The following is a 19,748-nucleotide window of genomic DNA, read 5'->3' on the forward strand; positions in this document are numbered from 1 at the left end:
GCCAAGCTGCACACAGACAATCCCAGGTATTCCTCACAGCAATCATATGTGCTCCATGCTATTATTAACATCATCCTATTGATGAGGAAACGGAGGCTTAAAGAGGCAAATCACTTGCTAAGGTCACCCAACTTAACTGGGTTATAAACAGGGAGCCCAGCACTGCACTCAGACGTGACCATCATCATCCCTGGCCATCTCCTGCTTATGGAACTGCCAACAGGAAGCTGATTACAGTTCCTCCTCAGCGAACAAGACCTGAAGTGAGACAGAGAACTTCCCATTTACTACTTTGAGATTTGCCTTTTAAAGAAGAAATCTGAGGGCCACAGGATATAAAGAGGTCTTACCCATCACCTAGAGCCAAAAGAAAGTGGAAGAAAAGAGCAGCTTCAGGTAGATGAGGACTCACTCATAGCTTTCTTGAAATTCTGATTTAAGGATCTGGTGAAATTTTTAAGAGTCGTAAGAGATGACTACTCACTTCATGTAAACAGTTGGCAATATCTCTGGGACTCTGGAAGTAGCTGTGAGTGCCGTAAGCACATCACTGAAGTAGAGATGGGCTATAATTTTTTAAAGTGTTTTAGTGAAACCTAATAAGAAAATAATTTTCTCTGACGTTATATACGTAGACATACTCCAAATCTTTGAGCTGTAATTATACAACTTATTTCCCCCCAAAAGTCTTGCAGGTAAAACTAAATTTATTCAATAGTTGTCATCCAGTATTATATATATTTTTTTTAACTTTAGAAAATGCAATACCCTAGACACAAGCGATATTAAACAGGTACATTAATCAGCACAGGGGAGCTAAATTAAAAATAGACTTATTTAGATGTCTGGAAATTTACCTTCTGTTCCTGGGAAACTCCAAAAAATGGCTCCAATCACTGTCCTGTAGCTTACACACTATAGTCTTCAGGACTAGTCTTTTTTTCTTTCTAAACACTTTTAGAAATAAAACCATTTTTTATTTACTTTTAGTTTCATTTACTTTTTAAATAATAATATTTCACAATGAATTCTAACACTGCAGCTGCCATCCTGGCAGCAAGACTGTCACACAGAGAGCTGGTGTTAAGAGATCAGATTAAAAGCCTTCAGTCCCAGCACCAAGTGACGCTTGCAGCCATGCAAGAGTGATTTTCCATGCCTCTGAAGAGACAGGAAATAGAATTCATCTTCCTCTAATAACCTGTCTCCTCCCCACCCTCCAGATTACAGTCCATCTGGCCTCAGGATAGAAGCGAGGAGTGTGATGCTCAGAGAATGCCCAGAAGAGGAAACAAGGTGGGCAGTATTCAGACACAAAACATCACAGAGGCCTGGAATGGACAGGAACAAACATGTCAGAGGCCCACACACTAAAGGATATACACACACCTTAGGAAACTAAAAAAGGAAAAGCCAATCAGATCCAAAGCAAGCAGAAGAGAAGACATACACAGAATCAGGACTTAGAAAACCGTGACACAGGTCATTCATGACACATGTTAAGGATTTCAACCAAGAAATGTCAAAAGTATTAGGGAAATAAACAGCAGTGAGATTACGACGCCTATCCTCCCAGCTTAAAGCAGAAAGGAGTTGCCAGGATCTCCCTCCGGCTTTCCTCTACAGGGTACGACTTCCTGAGCCAATTAATTCCAGTCCAGTCTTGCTCAGCACCATTGCCATTACACATTCTGTTCCTACCGGGCTTGCTCACACAAACAACATAACTCACGTGGGAGAAGACCTACTGGCAAATGAGCTAGCTCCACCAACACCCCACGATCTCCTCCCACCTCTGAACATAACCCCACAGATCCCGCAAAAAATGCCACAGGAATAAGCTGTATTGCTAATTATGTGTAGGAGTCTGTGCCTGCGGAAGTCTAAAATCTAACACCACCCCGAGAAAAATTCAGACTTCTCCCTCTGCCTTGGGGAACAACACCTCAGCCTGTCCAGAGCACAATCGGTTACACATTCTTCCCACTGGCCGTCTCCATAAAGCAGAGCTGCTTAAAGAAGAGACTCGGGCTGGTCTGGATCAGGTAAGGGGCAGCCAGGCTTCCTAAAGAAATGCAAATAGGCCCCTTCAGTGCCTTTCCCCATTCCACTTAATCTGGTCAACAAGCAAATCTTGAGTAGAAATAGGTAAATGGGGATACAGTGGGTGGTGATTTTGTGGTCACAGCTAAAGGATGAGAAAGACAATACATCCTTTGTTGTTTGTGATCCACAAAAGCATTTGAATTCAGGATGTTAATTTAAGTCCACAGTTTGTGAATACGAGAGCCCTAAAGGATATACTCCCACTGAATGGTCGTCATGGCTGTTGAGATCTAACCCATTAATGACCGAATAACAAGTCAGGCGGGGACCCACATACCTCTAACATACATGCATGTTCACAAACCGGCTGCATGCTAACCTCAGCGCAAGCCTGCTGGCAGGCAGGCAGGCAGGTGAACTGCCCTCCTGATAAGCAATGTGACCCAATCAAAGGTGGGGAGCAAAGTGCCTCGCTGCCTCCCAGCCCACGGCATCAAGCACTGTGGCTGCAAGGCATACGGCTACTCCATTTATTAGCTTCTTCCTTCTCACAGCTGATCTTACCTGAGCAAACGAAGAATTCAGTAGTCCAGAAGCAAAAATTCCCTCTCCAGGGATGTACCCAAACTTTGTAACTAATAAAAGCAAGCAAGCAAGCGGGGGGAGGGGCGCCACCAGGAAGCCACAATGCAATAGAAATGCACCTCCTCATCCCACCCTGAGCACACCTGTGGGTGTGCACACCTGTGGGCAGCGTGCACACGTCCACCAGTAGGAGCAGAAGCAAGCAAGGTGAGCTGCACGCTGGGGCGTGGTGAGGCGTGAAGGCCGTGGTACTGAGAAGTGAGCCCACTGGGCCCATCCTTTGTGTCTTTTCCCAAAGGCACCCACCATGTAAAGAGCTCATCAGGTAGTAAGAAGTAACTTCTGAAAAGCTGCTGGCCAAAAGTTACACTAGCTTGTTTACTATGAAAAGCCTTTGTTTGCTATAGCTTCTGCCAATTCTTAATGCTCAGTGACTAAAGTGTAGAACCAGCTATTGTTCTCTAGGCAATTTTTCAATCTGCCCTATTAGATGCCATTATGACAAAATCATAATTCTGAGCAACACTACGTAGTCCAACAACAGCAAAGTATTTTAACAACTGAATTTTGCTTAGCACATTAGAAAATACTCCATTATATAAAAACAACTATATTCCAATGGATGTTAATAAGGTGTGGAAGTTGGAGTGCGAACACTGTATCTTAGAAATATGCATGCAAACACCAAGAGACAGACAAGGCCAAAGAGTCAGTTTTATCTGCAAAAACACTAAATCGGTACCTTCCAGCCCAATGCTTGAAACCACCTGCCTTACCTCTTGGGACAGGAAAGGAATGACTTGTGCACAGATAGCGTTCAGCCTCTTGACAATCTCTGCCTGCAAGAAAAAAAAAAAAAAGAAAGAAAAAAAAAAAAGAAAAAAAAGCAATAAAGAGAACAGTCAGCTGGTTACAAATTCCCAAAATATTAGCAGGATGATATTAAAACACACTTTATATTCTAGTAGGCGTATTTCCTAAGGAAGAGGCAAACTATCATCAGCAAGCCCATTAGGAGGAGGCAGGGACAACAGTGCCACGTTAATACCACAATTTATTAACCAGCATTCATCTTAAAGAGTCAATCTTCAAGCAGCAGGACGACATAAAAAGGAATTTAATTTTCACAATTGTAATCTGTTTTCAAAAGCGTTTAACAGGACCCTTATTCATTCTATGTGGTTCTTTATAAAACCTTGATTGGAGTTTAGATTGTAAAGATACATCCTTCCCTACACCCCAACTTTTCTCAATAACTCACTGGACTTCTACATTTGTGGCCTTTGCTTTAAACATCGGCACTGGGATGTCATGATCACGTCTCCAACCTTCCAAAAGAACAGCACCCAACCCACCCACACATGACCTAATTAATTCAGATCCTTAGTTATACACTGCTGGGAAATGCCATGTTTTCCTCAACCATTAAAACTTCCAAATGTGCCCCATCAGGGTTTTCAGTATGCAAAAAAGCAATTGTTTATATATGGAGACTGATCTCGGCAACATCAATTACCACTGTACTATAGAGCTGCAAAAGTTCCAATAATGTCAGATAATAGCTTACTCTCTATTAATTTTTTAAGTGTTCAAATTTTAGACAAATAGCATGCTACAGTAAGTTAAAAATAAAAAAGAAATACCAATACATTTTCTATAAAAAATACCCAGAGCTTCACTGATCTTCACCTTAATTTATATTAGCAGATGGCTCCTTGTATAGTTTAGTGACATGTAGACACAGGGTTTTTATACACATATATACAAAATTTTTTTCCAGTTTTATTGAGATATAATTGACATACAATACTCTATAAGGTTAAGGTGTACAGCATAATGATTTGACTTACATAAACTGTGAAAAGATGACTGCAATTAAGTTCACTTAACATCTATCAAAATGGCTTATTTTTAAATAACGGAGTAGGGAAAAGGAGAGGCAAGAACTGATGGGAAACAGAAAACAAAAAGCAATTATTATCTCCAAGACATTCTTACATAAATTCCATCCACAGCCAGTTCCTCATTTTATAAGAGGACAAAAATTCTCCTTTTCTTGCTAAGTCATAACCAGAATGACAGCGACACTCTACTTATGCAATCTAGGTTTCCTTCTTTCCTCAGCAACCCTTTTCACTCTGTGGCTTTGCGACCTTTTAAATACTTGCACCTTAAAAACTTTGCCAGCCAAGAGAAAACACAAATTCACCATGAAGTTTCAGACCTCAGCTTTCCATTCCAGCCTGCATTCCTAATAGGATGGACAAAAACGCAGCACCAATAAGCAGCAGTGAATAAGGACCCAACTGTGCTGACCTGATTTAATTTACTGCCCTGGCCCCGTGGAGCATTTAGCTATCCTTTAAGAATGCTTAAACCACCATGAAAAGCTGCAGTGGGAATCACCAAACCACTCTCCACCTGGATGAACATACCACAGTGGTTATAGGGTGAAATTCCAGCGCGAGCTGAGAAAATAGAGTAGCATTCACCAGACTGAAAGCACCAGTCTCAGAGGCATTTGGTTGTTAAGCTTTTCGTAGGGAGAGGTGGAGGGGGAGAGAATAAAAGATAATGAGACACTTTGGGGCAGACCAAACTGATGATTCTAATGCTCAGAACCATCTGCCAAGCATATTTTCCTCATTATGTTGTTTACATAAATAAAATAGTCCCTTGCTAGGAGGGTTGAAAAATGTGTGGGCACATAAGAAAACTGAGTTCTTTAGTTTGCCTACATAATCTAGGCAATAAAAACTACTCTAAGGAAACTCACTCATCTGGCAAAATAAAAACCAAGAAGTATTTATTTTACTCCTTTAATTTGGGGCCGAGGCTATGTTAAGTCTGAGCAACTACGAAAAAGCAAATCTACACTTCCTCAAAAATAAATGTAGAAAAGTCAGAAAGTTCTTTTATTGATTCATGTATGTTAACACACATACACAACAGAATGGGGGGTGGCGGGGGCAGAAACCTTCCAAACTTTGTCTTTAAATGTCTCCTTTTGTCTAAAAGACTTCTTAATTTCTCTAAGTTGTCACGCCAATGGATCTTCCTGGTCTGGCTAATTGGAATCAGGGGGGTTGGATGCGTGTGTGTGATTTCATAAAATTAAGCAGGTCATTCCTCACTTTGAAAGCTAAAGTTGCCTCGGAAACACTGCTGCTTCCATGGTCATCTCATTTTGCCTCTTTTGTCCCACAGGACCCAGCTTTAGGGAGGCATCATTTATTTACAGGCTTTTCCACTGGGCTTCACCGATCAGCCAATAATACTGTGGACACACACTTCTAATGGCCTATGTTTTGAAACTGAGTCTAATTTAATGGCGTGGGGCCCAAACTCCTTTTCCAGCACAGCCATTAAAGGATGTAGGTTATTGCTGTTGTCACCATTGATATTTGTCATTGTAATGTAATTAGGGCCCTAAAATGATGCATTACAGCCCTTGGCACAGCTTCTATTAAAATCTTTTCTTCTGCTCACTGAACTGCGACCTGCTTTCTGATGAATAACAGACAGACAGCTTTAGGGTAAGGAGCAGATTCATCAAAGAAGTATTTTTCAGCTTTGTGGAAAGAAAGGGAGTTGGGGGGGGGGGGGGCGGGGCGGAGAAGCAACCTAGGAGAAAAAGCACCAGGGAAGGAAAAGCCACATACACATCTGAATTTCATCTGACCACTTGAAATTCTGATTGCATCCGACGAGTCTTGCTTAGACAATATATTCCCAGTCTTCAAATCTCATGGTTAATCAGGGCTCTAATCTGCTATCCATCAGCCTATGCCAGCGCTGTAGCTTCCAATCAAATTTATAGGTGAAGCGGCTCATGCATCCCTGAGCAAGTCCATTCACAGACAGCCCATTTAAACAGGCAGGCAGAGATTCTGAAATACTGCTGTGGGGCTTTCTGGATGTTATCATGGTATTCAGTGCTTTATGGAACTGCTAACTATTGCCTTCAGATGCCCGTGATATTCTAAAACAGCATTAATGGCCCCCATAAAAGAACAATTGCTCATGCCAAAATATAACAAAATTATTGTTTTTGCAGCCATAGTTTGTCAAATACATTAACAATGTTGACACTTTTATTACGACTTCCTCAATCCATCAAGATATTTTTTAAAAAATTCCACACATATTTTGCTACCCTCAATTCACTACCATTCTATCTTCTCTTCCTATAATTTCCCACCTTTATGCCACCCTCCAATAAGAACCAACAAAAACAATGACCAGTCCACTAAAAAAAAAAAAAACAAAAAAACAAAAAAAAACACTTACACAAAATATTTTAGGAAAAGGCAACTTAACAAAAGGGCGTTCTAGGAAAGTCCCTTGGTTCTGCACTTGACACCCGACACACGAATGCAGACAGGCTAACTAAGCCCCCAAAGTGGTGATGGCCAGTAGACTGGCAGCGTGACCAGGTAGTAATGAAACAGAAAACACTGAGAGAAACCATTTAGCCCCTTTTTCTTCACACTCCAATTCAACAATCATTGCAAGATTTATTAACTACCTTGCATCATGGGAAAGCAATGTCATGCACTGAAAAGAATGTCACAATTCAATCCCTTAAAATGTATCAACTACTAAAACACATTGTATCACATAAGTCCTTTATTACTTGTAACAAATTACACTAGTTATTTAAGACAAAAAACTAGTTAAGCCTACACTTGAACTGAATTACATCCCCTCAAATCGTCCTAATAAAATATTTAATTTTTATATTGATTATTTTCTGCCTATAAGATGTCCTGAAAAAATAAATCTTACTTTAATGACATAATAAACTTGAGAGAAAGTACAGATTACTTGATCAAAGACATGCATCAAAAGTAACAGTTTAAAAAAATGTTTGTGTTTTTGTTCTCTCATCAAAACAGGAACAACACTACTACATAGTATTGTTGAAGTAAAACAGAACAACAAAACAATACTATTTCAGTAGCCAATGGGGTGAGAGGGAGGTGCAAAAAAACAATTACAGTTTCAGGAAAACATTCTCAAAGAGTAACATTTCACAATTAATTTGTTTTTATACAGCAGTTTCTCTGCCAAAAAAATTTAAGATGAATCTATTTACTGTATTGTTTATCAAGAACATACACCATATACATAAACACAAAAAAACTGAAAAAAAATCCCCACATGTCTGAAATGTTTTTCAGGGTAAGTACAAATAAATCCAACTCTCTCCTTCAAGCCCCTTTTACTACTATAGAACCAAGACTACTTTTTAAAATTTCAATCAGAAAATAAATTACCTTGATTTGTAATTGATCTGTTCTAAATTACTTGAGAAACAGTACAATTTCTGGAACTGATCCTGCCTGTCCACAGATTAAAGTCAGAAGACCAAAGAGAAATTCTTCCCAACTTAATAAACATAGGAAAAAAACATGTGAGTTGTGTATTCCTTGAAACTGACAACAAGTGTTTATCTTATCAAAATTCAACTTTACAAAAGAGGTAACAACATGTTAATAAATAAAATTAACTGTATTTTTTTAAAGCCAGACTGGAATAAGGCTTAGAGATTTAGATTTAAATGGAAAGTATTGTCAGCATTGCTAGCAAGCTGATAAACCAGATGCATACATGTGATTATTTTGCACAAAATATTTTATACTGCTCAATAAAGCAATATAATGAAGTAGTAACACTGTAAGAATCAATTTAACAGGACATCTATGAGTTCCCTAAAGGACTGATTCAAACTAAGAAGACTTTTTTTCTTCTGAAAAGTATTAAGACAATTGTAAAAGCTCTCATCATTCTACTTCCTCTAACAAAAAAGAGGTACTATATAGAAGTACTCAATTATATTACCTTGAATGATATGAAAGTGCCAATAATCAAATATTTTTTATTCACTCCCCTCCCCTAGGGAGTAGCAATGAGTCTATTAATTGTAATAACTCAAGCAAGGTCAACTTGCTTTTGTGTTTTGAACCCATGTTTACGCCACTTACTGCGTGCTAAGTGTGCTTTTAAAGTACCCAGTGAGCACTTATCTGCATACACTGAGGTTCCCCATTCCTGTGTTCTAACAAGACACATGGGTGTGGTGCTAGTGCAGGAACACAGGCGATGATGTCTTTCCCGGAGAGTATCAGAGTGCCTACATTTCATGAAACTCTTCCCATCTGTCCCCAAAGGTGAAGCTGTATTTCACTGATGCATTTCTGCAATAGTTTAAAGAAAAGTGCCCCTTGAGCTTCCTAGAAAGTCTTTAAGGGAATTACCAGACATTTGCTTGTCCTACCAACATCTTCTGGTCTCTGGTTATCATATTTAAATACTGTTCCTAAAGGGATGAGTGATAGTTTATCATGGTTGAGAATGACAATCATTTTGCCAGACAGACACCAATTTCTTCCACAAGGTCAAATCATTTCAGTTCTCAAGTCTGAAAAATACTGGAACCAATGGTAAGGTTATACTCAGCTCTACCAGAGGGGTGGGGCAAGGACCAGCCTTCACAGAATCAGGTGGAACTGGTCAGAGACACTCAAGTTTTGCACACGCTTATTTCCTCTGCACTCGTGGGCCAGCATATCACACAGTAAGACCTGCCAGCTATTTTCTGATGTCTCCTGTGTCTCACCTACCCTCTGTTTTCTTTTTTTTTGCCCCCCCACTTCCCACTGACATAAATGTACAGGTGCCTTGAATGTGGACTTACGATTAAGCATTTTCATTCTTGGTAACAGTGAAAGGGACAAACAGTCCTTGTGCCCAAAGTAGGAGAGGATCAGTCAGTTCAGTCGCTCAGTGGCGTCCAACTCGTTGAGACCCCAAGTTCAAAAGTACGCCAGGCATCCCTGTTCTTTACCATCTCCCAGAGCTTACTCAAACTCAGGTCCATCAAGTCGGTGAAGCCATCCAACCATCTCATCCTCTGTCATTTCCTTCCCCTCCCGCCTTCAATCTTTCCCAGCATCAGTGTGTCTTTTCCAATGAGTCAGTTCTTCACAACAGGTGGCCAGAGTAGTGGAGCTTCCGGTTCAGCATCAGCCCTGCCAATGAATGTTCAGGACTCATTTCCTTTAGGATTAATTGGTTTGATCTCCTTGCAGTCCAAGGGACTGTACTCCAACACCACAGTTCAAAAGCATCAATTCTTCAGCGCTCAGCTTTCTTTATATTCCAACTCTCACATCCATACATGACTGCTGGAAAAACCATAGCTTTGATTAGACGAACCTTTGTCGGCAAAGTAATGTCTCTGCTTTTTAATATGCTGCCTAGATTGGTCATAGCTTTTCTTCCAAGAAGCAAGTGTCTTTTAATTTCATGGCTGCAGTCACTGCTCACAGTGATTTTGGAGCCCAAGAAAATAAAGTCTCTCACTGTTTCCATTGTTTCCCCATGTATTTGCCATGAAGTGATAGGACTGGATGCCATGATCTTAGTTTTTTGAATGTTGAGTTTTAAGTCAGCTTTTTCACTCTCCTCTCACTTTCCTCAAGAGGTTCTTTAGTTCTTCTTTGCTTTCTGCCATAAGGGTGGTGTCATCTGCATATCTGAGGTTATTGATACTTCTCCCAGCAATCTTGATTCCAGCTTGTGCTCATCCAGCCCAGCATTCTGCTTGATGTACTCTGCATATAAGTTAAATAGGCAGGGTGACAATATACAGCCATGACGAACTTTTTCCAATTTGGAACCAGTCTGTTGTCCCATGTCCAGTTCTAACTGTTGCTTCCTGACCTGCATACAGGTTTCTCAGGAGGCAGTTCAGGTGGTCTGGCATTCTCATCTCTTTCAGAATTTTCCAGTTTGCTGTGATCCACACAGTCAAAGGCAAGATCGTTCACCTTTATTTTTCCCAGCATGATCTATATGATTCAAATGTATGTGAGAAATGTCTGAAGACAGGAATTTGAATATTGGAATAAAACTAGCAAGAAAACCAAGAACAATGATGAGCCTTCCCAAGTTCTCTTCAAGTACACCTATCCCCAGAAAGCCACAAGGCACCTTTCATACACAAAGAGCCAAGCTCCACTTTTCTGTCTGCCCTCTTGGGTTGGGCTACAGGCTTCCTCTGCACTCAGCCATCCGGTCTCTGACCAGTTCCACCGACTGTTTCTCTACATCCATATTCCTCAGCAATTCCCTTTCTCTTGTCCTTTCAATTCTACAATGACCCCCATCGGTTTCCTCTTCCTCCTCCCAATTATATCAAATTCCAATTCTTCAAAGCCATCACTGCCAAGATAACCCTTCTATCCCCTTCAACTGTTTCCTCTACTTAATAAAATGGTTCTTTTCAAAACCGGAGTTGTGCTCTTCCACAGCCTGCACTCCTATTGCCCTATCAAACATGTGCACTACCATCCAGGTCCAGGCACAGCCTGCAAGTGCATCCATCCACAGGGCTGCAGAGTTCTGGCCCTGGCATCAAAAACGGGGATAAATTAAGCCTGGGAAGGATAAGGGAGAGGCCCTCTGCCTGGAGCCACCTTTCTCAGATCTCATGGCTCATTCCCTACTCATCATTTCAGTCTCGGTCCACACAACACCTTCTCAGACATCTTCACTCACCATCCTCGGAAACTTCTTCTCCCTGTCATTCTCCAGCTCATTTACAGTCTTCTTCACAACATTTATAATCACCTGAAATTATCTCAGCTATGTTTTTGTTTACATGTACTACAGTAGCGCTTCTCAAACTTTAGTGTGCATAATAATCACCTGGGAAGCTAGAGTAGGGCCTAAGAGTCTACACTTCAAACAAACTCCAAAGTGACACTGGCCCTAGAGGTCTGCAGACCACACCCTGAGTAGCAAGGTTCCAGAGAATGGAGGATCAATGAGGGTAGAGACAGATCTGTCTATACCCCAACCCTGATTTGTAGAAAACACTCAAAAATACTTGTTGAATGACCAGAAGAAACTGCAATCTAGGTCTGGTGGTTGGAATCTCCCGGAATTTGCAAGCATGCTAACATTATCTGGGAATAGTTAGAACACTTCAACCATAAAGGGATACCCACCCTAGAGAAGAACTGCTTAAACTGATTTGGTATGCTTACCTACCCAACACACAACTTTTCTGGCATTTAGGACAGCACACTGCTCAGAAAGAATAATAAGTAATCACAGCAGGCCACAAAAGGAAATGCAAATCCACTCTGGACAATTCCTGCCTGATAAGTAAATGATTAAAGCTTTCATTCTGAAACCCTGGCAGGACGTGTGTTTTAAAAGATCATCTGAGAAACACAAAGGAGATGGCACTCCTTCCTGAGATTATTCACACCAGACTGTGACCACCTGACCCGCTGGCGGTGGGGGATTTGTTGGATGGCATGCTAGGAGGGCACCGTGTATGGTGAGTCATGATTAATCTCCCCAGTGGTATCTCCAGAGTGAACCAGTAATTATTCTAACAGCTCAAGAGAAGGCCCTAGCAGGGCATCAGCACCCCTCAGAGGTCTCACAGTAAGAGCAATTCCTGACAGTTCCAGGTGTAGTAGGTCACAGGGGTCATACACACGAGCTCAAGCGTAGATGACCTCAGGCCCATCTACCTGCTCAGAAGTCAGACGCTCAGTGCCAGGCTTGGGGAGAGTGGCCACAGCGGCAGAAGGAAGACCCCCTTAGAGAGGATGCCACCGGAATCCCTTCCAAACAAGGTCCAGGAATTGCTGCAGCACCACACTTACAGGATCTCATGTATGGATTTAGATACACAAACCCAACCCCCACTCCCAGACAAACCTGGGTGAATATGCTCACTGGAAGAGGGTTCTAACACTTAGCAAGTTTTAACTTCAGATTTACTAACGCCTTGCCTGTTCCTGCGGAGTTTTTCCGTCACTGGTGAAGTATATGACACTCACAAGTCCACTAGGACTCACTGGTTCCTCATCCAAACTCTCAGTGACTCACACAGGTGCGATTCCTATGAACCGGGAGAAGCTGCCAGTGACAGGCTGCTTAAGAAATTAATTTAAAAAGAAGTCCCATACCACAGACTCAGAGCTCTCTATAATCAGAAAAAGAACAGTATTTTTCCTATCATCAGGCTCACACTCACCTCTGCGTGTTTTCTTCTTTAATATTTTACCAGGCAGCTGAGAAAATTAAACACGTAGAACACGACTTATCATCTACTTGTGTTCCTATATTCCTAGTCACTTTTAAAATGTTTATCTAGCTGCTCTTTATTGTTCAGGGAGTTAAAAAATTTTAAACATGTGAACCTTAGGAACAGCCAAAACCATTAATATAACACTGCCTTTCTGTCCAATCAACAAATATTTATCAGGCACCTACAATCTGTCAGGCTTACGTGAGGTGCTGACACAGGGAGGGAGATACAGGAGTGAACAAGACGAGTGAGTTCCTGCTGTCATAGAGTTCACACTCGGTGGTGGAGGCAGGAGGCCGAAGCAAACACAAGTACATGGAGAGGAATTTCAGATGCTGAACCACGCTAGGAAAAAGATGAAAGTGTGTGTGTTGGGGGGGCCGGGGGGGCTTGAAGAGAAAAGCCTGGGGAAAGGGATGTATCTGGTTTACTTGAGAGGTTAAGGAAAGACAAATAAAGAAGTGAAATGTGGCTGGAAGCAGCATTGCCCAAAGTAGGTTCTATGCCAAGCGATGCAAATGTTCTTAACAGGCATTATATACATAAAGAACTCCTTGGTCAGATGGCCACATAGGGCTTAAGTTAAACAGGTTTCTTTCCTGCTGACATCCCAGAGCCTCTCAATGGACAATGTGATAAATCTTTGAAAAGGTATATATAAAAATGCAGGACTAATCAAGCTTCTTTGACTGTGGAATCCTTTCTTCTCAGAGCTCTTAGAGGAGATTATATTTCATGGGAAGCACTAAGCTGGTCAATGGTTTCCAGCCCTAGATTTACACTAATATTAGTAATATTAGTAGTGGATCTTTCCCAAACACCAACGCCCAGGCCTCACCCTAGACCGATGAACTCACACTCTCAGAGAGGTGAACCCACACGTCAGCATTTTATTTTAAAGCTCCCCCCAGGTGATTCTAATGTACAGACAGCATTGAAAACCATTAAGCTGGAGCATGGGATGCATGCAATAAAAAGAGTGGAAAATAAGGACAGAAAGGGTTGACTGGGGTCAGGCTGTGGAAGGTCTTGAATGCCACACTAAAGAGCTCGAACTTTATTTGGGAGGCAGCAAGGACCTATCAAGGACGATTCCTAGGAAAGCTATGATAAATACCAGACAGGAGGTCAAGACACTCCAGGGCATTTCTGCTCTCCACCCTGCTTCTTGTCAGATTGTGTTGGAGTGGCTGTGGAAGGACAGAAGAGATTTTATAACCACAAAACATACCACAAGAGGCAAGATGGAGGGTGAAAAACAATTTCAGAATAGGACCAGTGTGAATTCCCACTGCACCACAAGTGTAGGAAATTCAACAAGGCATTTGCAGCTATCAGCTCTTTCATTCACTGCTGCCCTAGCCTGGGGGTGACAGTGGGATCAGAGGTGAAGCCACACTGACCTGGACCCTTTCAAGTTTCTGCTTCCCTGGTGTCTCAGGCGGCAAAGCGTCTGCCTGCAGTGTGGGAGACCGGGTTCCATCCCTGGGTCGGGAACACCCCCTGGAGAAGGAAATGGCAATCCACTCCAGTATCCTTGCCTGGAAAATTCCATGAACGGAGGAGCCTGGCAGACTACAGTCCATGGGGTCGCAAAGAGTCAGACACGACTGAGCAACTTAACTTTCACTTGAAGTTTTTATAATCTAGTACAGATGAAGACTAAATGGAAATAAACGCAGTCACAGACAGCGTGTGGTACCTAGGAGGTACACAGAGAGGCCCAACAACGTATGGGGAAGGGTGGAAGGAACCCCTTCCTGCTGAAGTCATTACTGTGACTTTCCGGGGAGAGAGCAACACCATGTGAGCCGCAGTAATTCCCTAGTTTTTCAAAACTTATCTGTATACTGCCAGGCACTATGTTACCCTCTGAAAAAAGAGGAGAAGAACAAGTCAAGATTTATAGAGCCCATAATCTAACAAATGAGACAAGCACAAGAAAAAACAAAATGCAGGGCATTTTTCAATGCTTTCACAGGAGACACTTTTTTCCTGAGTAAAGTTGAAGTGAGTCTGCTAGACAAAGGAGAGAGGGCAGGGAAAAGCTCAAGAACATTCCACAAAAGGATCAGCCAACAGCCTTCGACATTCAGATTCTACAAACAGGACTCGGGAAAGGGGACAAGATAAGGCTGAATAGGCAGGTCCAGAGGAACCCAAGGTACTGGGATTATCTCCAAAATGGTTAGACCAGTTAGGAGACAACCGGATTACTCACGGTGAGTCATCTTAAATACGGTGGTAAAGGTACTACTACTCATGATCATGATCAGTATCATCCTCCGCATCCTAACATGCAGATGCTTTCCTCTCAGCCAGGTATTTCACTTCAGTGGAGAACAATGTAAGAGGATGACCTCTGTCCCCATTTTACAGAAAAAGCCACAGAAGAGTAAACTGGTTTAGCCATGCACCATGATCAGATAGCTGGAGAGGAGACAAATGTGGGAGTATGGAAGAACAGCAAAAGACGAGAGGACTGACAAGGTGTGGCTATGAAAGGGAAAGGCAATCATTACCTGCCTCTGGGTTTCTGGCTTGAGAGATGGGGTGGCTGGTGCTGGCACTTCCTGAGATAAAGATCACAGGACCACAAGCAGGTTTGTGGGGGAGGATGTCATCTGGGGACATGTTGAGTCTAAGCACTTGTGACACATTCAAGGGTAAGGAGGACTAGGTTACATGCAATGGTCTAAGAGGAAAGATCCAGACTGTAGGGGAAAAAATGAGGATTCATCTACTGAGAGTAGACAAGATCACCTAGGTGAAGGCTGTAAAGGCTAGAGCCATGTTGGAAATACTGGCTGGACTGCCTGGAGTGGAGAAGGGCCCTTAAAGAATGACACAATACCGATAGACACAGAAGTATACCCAGAGCTCCCGTAAGCCCAGATAAGGGAGCAGAGAAGGCAAAGGCTGCAGACAGGGTGATGAGCTTCGAGGCTAGCACAGCTGTCCCCCTGGCATGACAGCAAGGGTCTGATGGGGAATAATGGGACGACAAGGAAGGAGACAGGCCACACAGGAAGAATCAGCAGCCCGCTGTGACATCACTAGATTTGGGCAATGGGAGGAAGTAAGGAATTCATGATTTCAACGTGTAAAGCCTGTATATGGTGCCACCATTCATTAAGATAGGGAAGTAACAAGGTTGATTTCAAGGTTTACCTGGGGGGACAGTTATGGAAAGGTACAGGAAGAATCCAGACTCAAGTGGCAGAACATTCTGCAAAGCATACCAGATACTGTGAATGACAAACTGTGGAGTCCCAAATCCCAAGGAGACTCTAATTACCACTGACTTTAAGCAAACCCTAAGTGATCTGGGACTCTGTTTCTACAACCATGAAATGGGAAGAATAATGCTGCCCCACATCTCATTGGCAGAAATATTTATGAGTAGACTTATTAATATAATCCCTTAAGGTATGTAGTACTATTTGTTTTAAGACAGACTGAGATTAGATAGTGCTACAAATTGAGTAGCTGTATTGTTAGGTATCGATTGAAGCTTAGGGCTCTTCCTGTCTCTCAATTAAGAAGACATCACTCACTAATTTATCCTGCACGGGGGAAGAGTTCCAGATCGAGAAGGGGGTGGGAGGACAGACTCCCAGGCACAGTAATAATAAAGGACAGTCCCTCCAATTGATGAAAAAGAGGAATAAGGTCAAAGACCCAGCCCCAGAAAATCTGCTGTTTCTCCACTTTTGTGCACTGTGACCCAGAAAAGACATTCTCGGTATTTATGTTTTGCTACTGGCAAAGGATCTCTCTTCCTCTTTTCTTGGTAAACAGATACTTGCCCTGGATGCAGTAAATTTTATATATCGTAGTAAAGAGTAAAGAAGAGGCTGGGGGAGAGGAGAAGAGATGGAGGGGAAGACAGGTTTAATTTCAAAGCTTCTAGCAATTTAAGACTACAGATAATAGTTGAGCCTTACAGAAATACATTGTGTTAGGAAAATAATGAAAATGAAAAACAAAATTTCTTTCTAAAGCAAGTCATTAAATTTAAGAATTCAGAAGTACTCAGAAGAATTTAAATAAGTTTTGCATTAACCAAAACACAAGCTGCAGGGTGTCTCAGCTTCTTACTGTGACTGTGTCAGATGCCTTAATATTTTAAACATGTTGGACTTGATCTTACTTTTCACCTAAGTGACTTTTAAATTTACTTTATTCTGGGGGTTAAACTTTCCTTCATTGTATGAACCTCAATTTATCTATTCCTAATTTATAAAACAACTCTGATAAACCTTCTGATTTAATATTCCAAAGCACTGTTACTGAAAGTCCCCAAACTGTTGCCTATCAGCAAGAAACTAATGGGCTCATGTCAGAATTAAGTCAGCTAGGTGGGGGGTTTTTTGTTGTTGCTGTTCCTTGGTTTTGTTTTTTCAACAATAAAGATATTCCTGGTGAAGGGAGGAGTACACCGATTATAGTCTGGTTGGGACTTCCCAGGGGGGTCAGTAGTAAAGAATCTATCTGCCAATTCAGGAGATGTAGGTTCGATCCATAGGTCGGGAAGATCTCCCAGAGGAGGAAATGGTAACCCACTCCAGTAGTCTTGCCTGAGAAATCCCACAGACAGAGGAACCTGGCAGGTATTAGTACATAGGGTCTCAAAGAGTCTGACACAACTTAGCAATTAAGCACGCATGTGCACAAGCTCTTTAAAGCTCACCATCAGCAAAGAGCTGAAGGACCTGCACAAGCCCGTGGGCCACGGTGAGGAGCACAGCTCTAGCATCAACTCTCCTACAATGCAGACTGTAACTTCTTACTGCCTGTGACTTAAAAATAGGTGACAGATAACCTAACCCTTCACGGCCAAAAAATTCTCCAACACAGCTCCTAATAAGGGGCATTCCCTGATGCCCTGCCTGGTTGTGTAGAGACACAAGCGTCCACAGTCATATGGCCTAAAATCAGTTCTGCAGACATCCCAGCCACAGGGTCTTCCCAGGAGATCACCCTGCCTGCTAGTCTGCTGCTGCGCTACAACAAAGAAAGATAAAACACCACAATTATACACTGTATTCCTCATTCTAGATGACAGGATTAAAGGAGAGCATGACACATGTCACAGCTTAAGGATGCCTGCCCATCTTTCACAACAAAATACACTCCAAAATTAGAGTTTTGCTTGCTTTAATTTTCATTTTCTGCAAAGAACGTGCCAACATGAGAAACTAAATTACAACAAAATAAACTATTTCACGATTCTTGTTGCCCATTCACTCAAAATATCACTCAGGAACTAGAGACCGATATGAGCAGGGCAGCCACTGAGGATGAGAAGAAAGGAGACAGCAGTTAAAAGCGTTACGCGCTTATCAGAGTGGGGTCTCAGTGAGCAGCGGGGAGAGGTGAAAAGTGCCCCTCATCTCCACGGCCATGAAACAACCCCAGGCACCAGCTGAAGCTCAGTCAGGTTACCTAAGCAATGCACCATTCAAACTGTTCCCATCTGTTGAACTGCTCCAGAGATGCTTGTCTAAACTTAAGCAATGAGAAGTTACACAGAGACACCACACTGCCTATCAATCTTGACATCCTAAGTAGAGACTTTTAATCAAGCAGCACATGGACTCCCAAGCACTACCAAAACTATACCACGGAAATAAAAATTAACAGACTTGGAAAAAAATTCTGGAGATTTTGGCTCCTTGACACTCAGAAAGTGGTTGTTGGACCAACAGAATGGGCATCACGGGAGCATTAGAAAAGGAGAATAGGAGGCATCACTTTAGACCCACAGAAACATTCTCACTTTACCATGATCCCCAGTGATTAGTAGGCATATTACAGTCTGGAAGCACTCCTCTAGTTCACTGGCTCTCAAACCTGCCGCAAATCAAAAACATCCCTAGAGCGTTTAGAAAAATACTGATGCCCAGGTCGCAGGTTACGGAGCCTGGGAATAAGCACCTTATAAAACATACTGATCCAGTCCTATTCCCTCGTTTTATGGAAATGGATGAGAAATTGAGACCCACAAAAGTTAGATGATTTGTCAAGATCACAGGAAGTTACTGGCTGAATTAACAGTAGATCCTAAAAAATCTTTAGGATTGTGCTGCCCATTTTTAAAAAAAAGTCAGAGAAACCTCACAGTTACCAGTAAATCAAATGAATTTTAAATATCTAAGGTTTCATTTCTCTTCACTTTCTACCATAGAAATTATCTGCATATCTGAGGTTATTGGTATTTCTCCCAGCAATCTTGATTCCAGCTTGTGCTTCATCCAGCTGAGCATTTTATATGAGGTACTCTTGCATATAAGTTAAATAAGCAGGTTAAATAAACAATATACAGCCTTGATGTACTCCTTTCCCGATCTGGAACCAGTTTGTTGTTCCATGTCCAGTTCTAACTGTTGCTTCTTGACTTGCATACAGATTTCTCAAGGAGACAAGTCAGGTGGTCTGGTATTCCCATCTCCTTAAGAATTTTCCACAGTTTGTTGTGATCCACACAGTCAAAGGCTTTGGCATAGTCAATAAAGCAGAAATAGATGTTTTTCTGGAAGTCTCTTGCTTTTTCAATGATACAACAGATGTGGCAATTTGATCTCTGGTTCCTCTGCCTTTTCTAAATCCAGCTTGAACAACTGGAAGTTCACCATTCACGTACTGCTGAAGCCTGGCTTGGAGAATTTTGAGCATTACTTTGCTAGTGTATGAGATGAGTGCAATTGTGCTAAAGTTTGAACATCCTTTGGCACTGCCTTTCTTTGGGATTGGAATGAAAATTGACCTTTTCCAGTCCTGTGGCCACTGTTCAGTTTTCCAAATTTGCTGGCATATTGAGTGCAGCACTTTCAGTAAAAACCCTCTTGATGAAAGTGAAAGAGGAGAGTGAAAAAGTTGGCTTAAAACTCAACATTCAGTGCTCGCTTCTGCAGCACATATAATAAAACTCAACATTCAGAAAACGAAGATCATGGCATCCGGTCCCATTACTGCATGGTAAATAGATGGGGAAACA

At 41.9% G+C, this 19,748-nt stretch overlaps 1 protein-coding gene across 8 annotated transcripts in view; it reads right to left on the reverse strand.

The window, feature by feature from the left end:
* Positions 1–19,748, reverse strand: part of TLE4 (TLE family member 4, transcriptional corepressor) — a 151,169-nt gene that overhangs the window by 108,449 nt on the left and 22,972 nt on the right. For all 8 annotated transcript variants that reach the window (XM_070480312.1, XM_020903227.2, XM_020903218.2 and 5 more), the window contains exon 5: positions 3,408–3,470. In XM_070480312.1, the coding sequence (XP_070336413.1) occupies positions 3,408–3,470 (63 nt within the window). The remainder of the gene's footprint in view (positions 1–3,407; positions 3,471–19,748) is intronic.

This window comes from Odocoileus virginianus, chromosome 18 (genome assembly GCF_023699985.2).
Source record: "Odocoileus virginianus isolate 20LAN1187 ecotype Illinois chromosome 18, Ovbor_1.2, whole genome shotgun sequence".
In the NCBI taxonomy this organism is placed as follows: domain Eukaryota; kingdom Metazoa; phylum Chordata; class Mammalia; order Artiodactyla; family Cervidae; genus Odocoileus; species Odocoileus virginianus.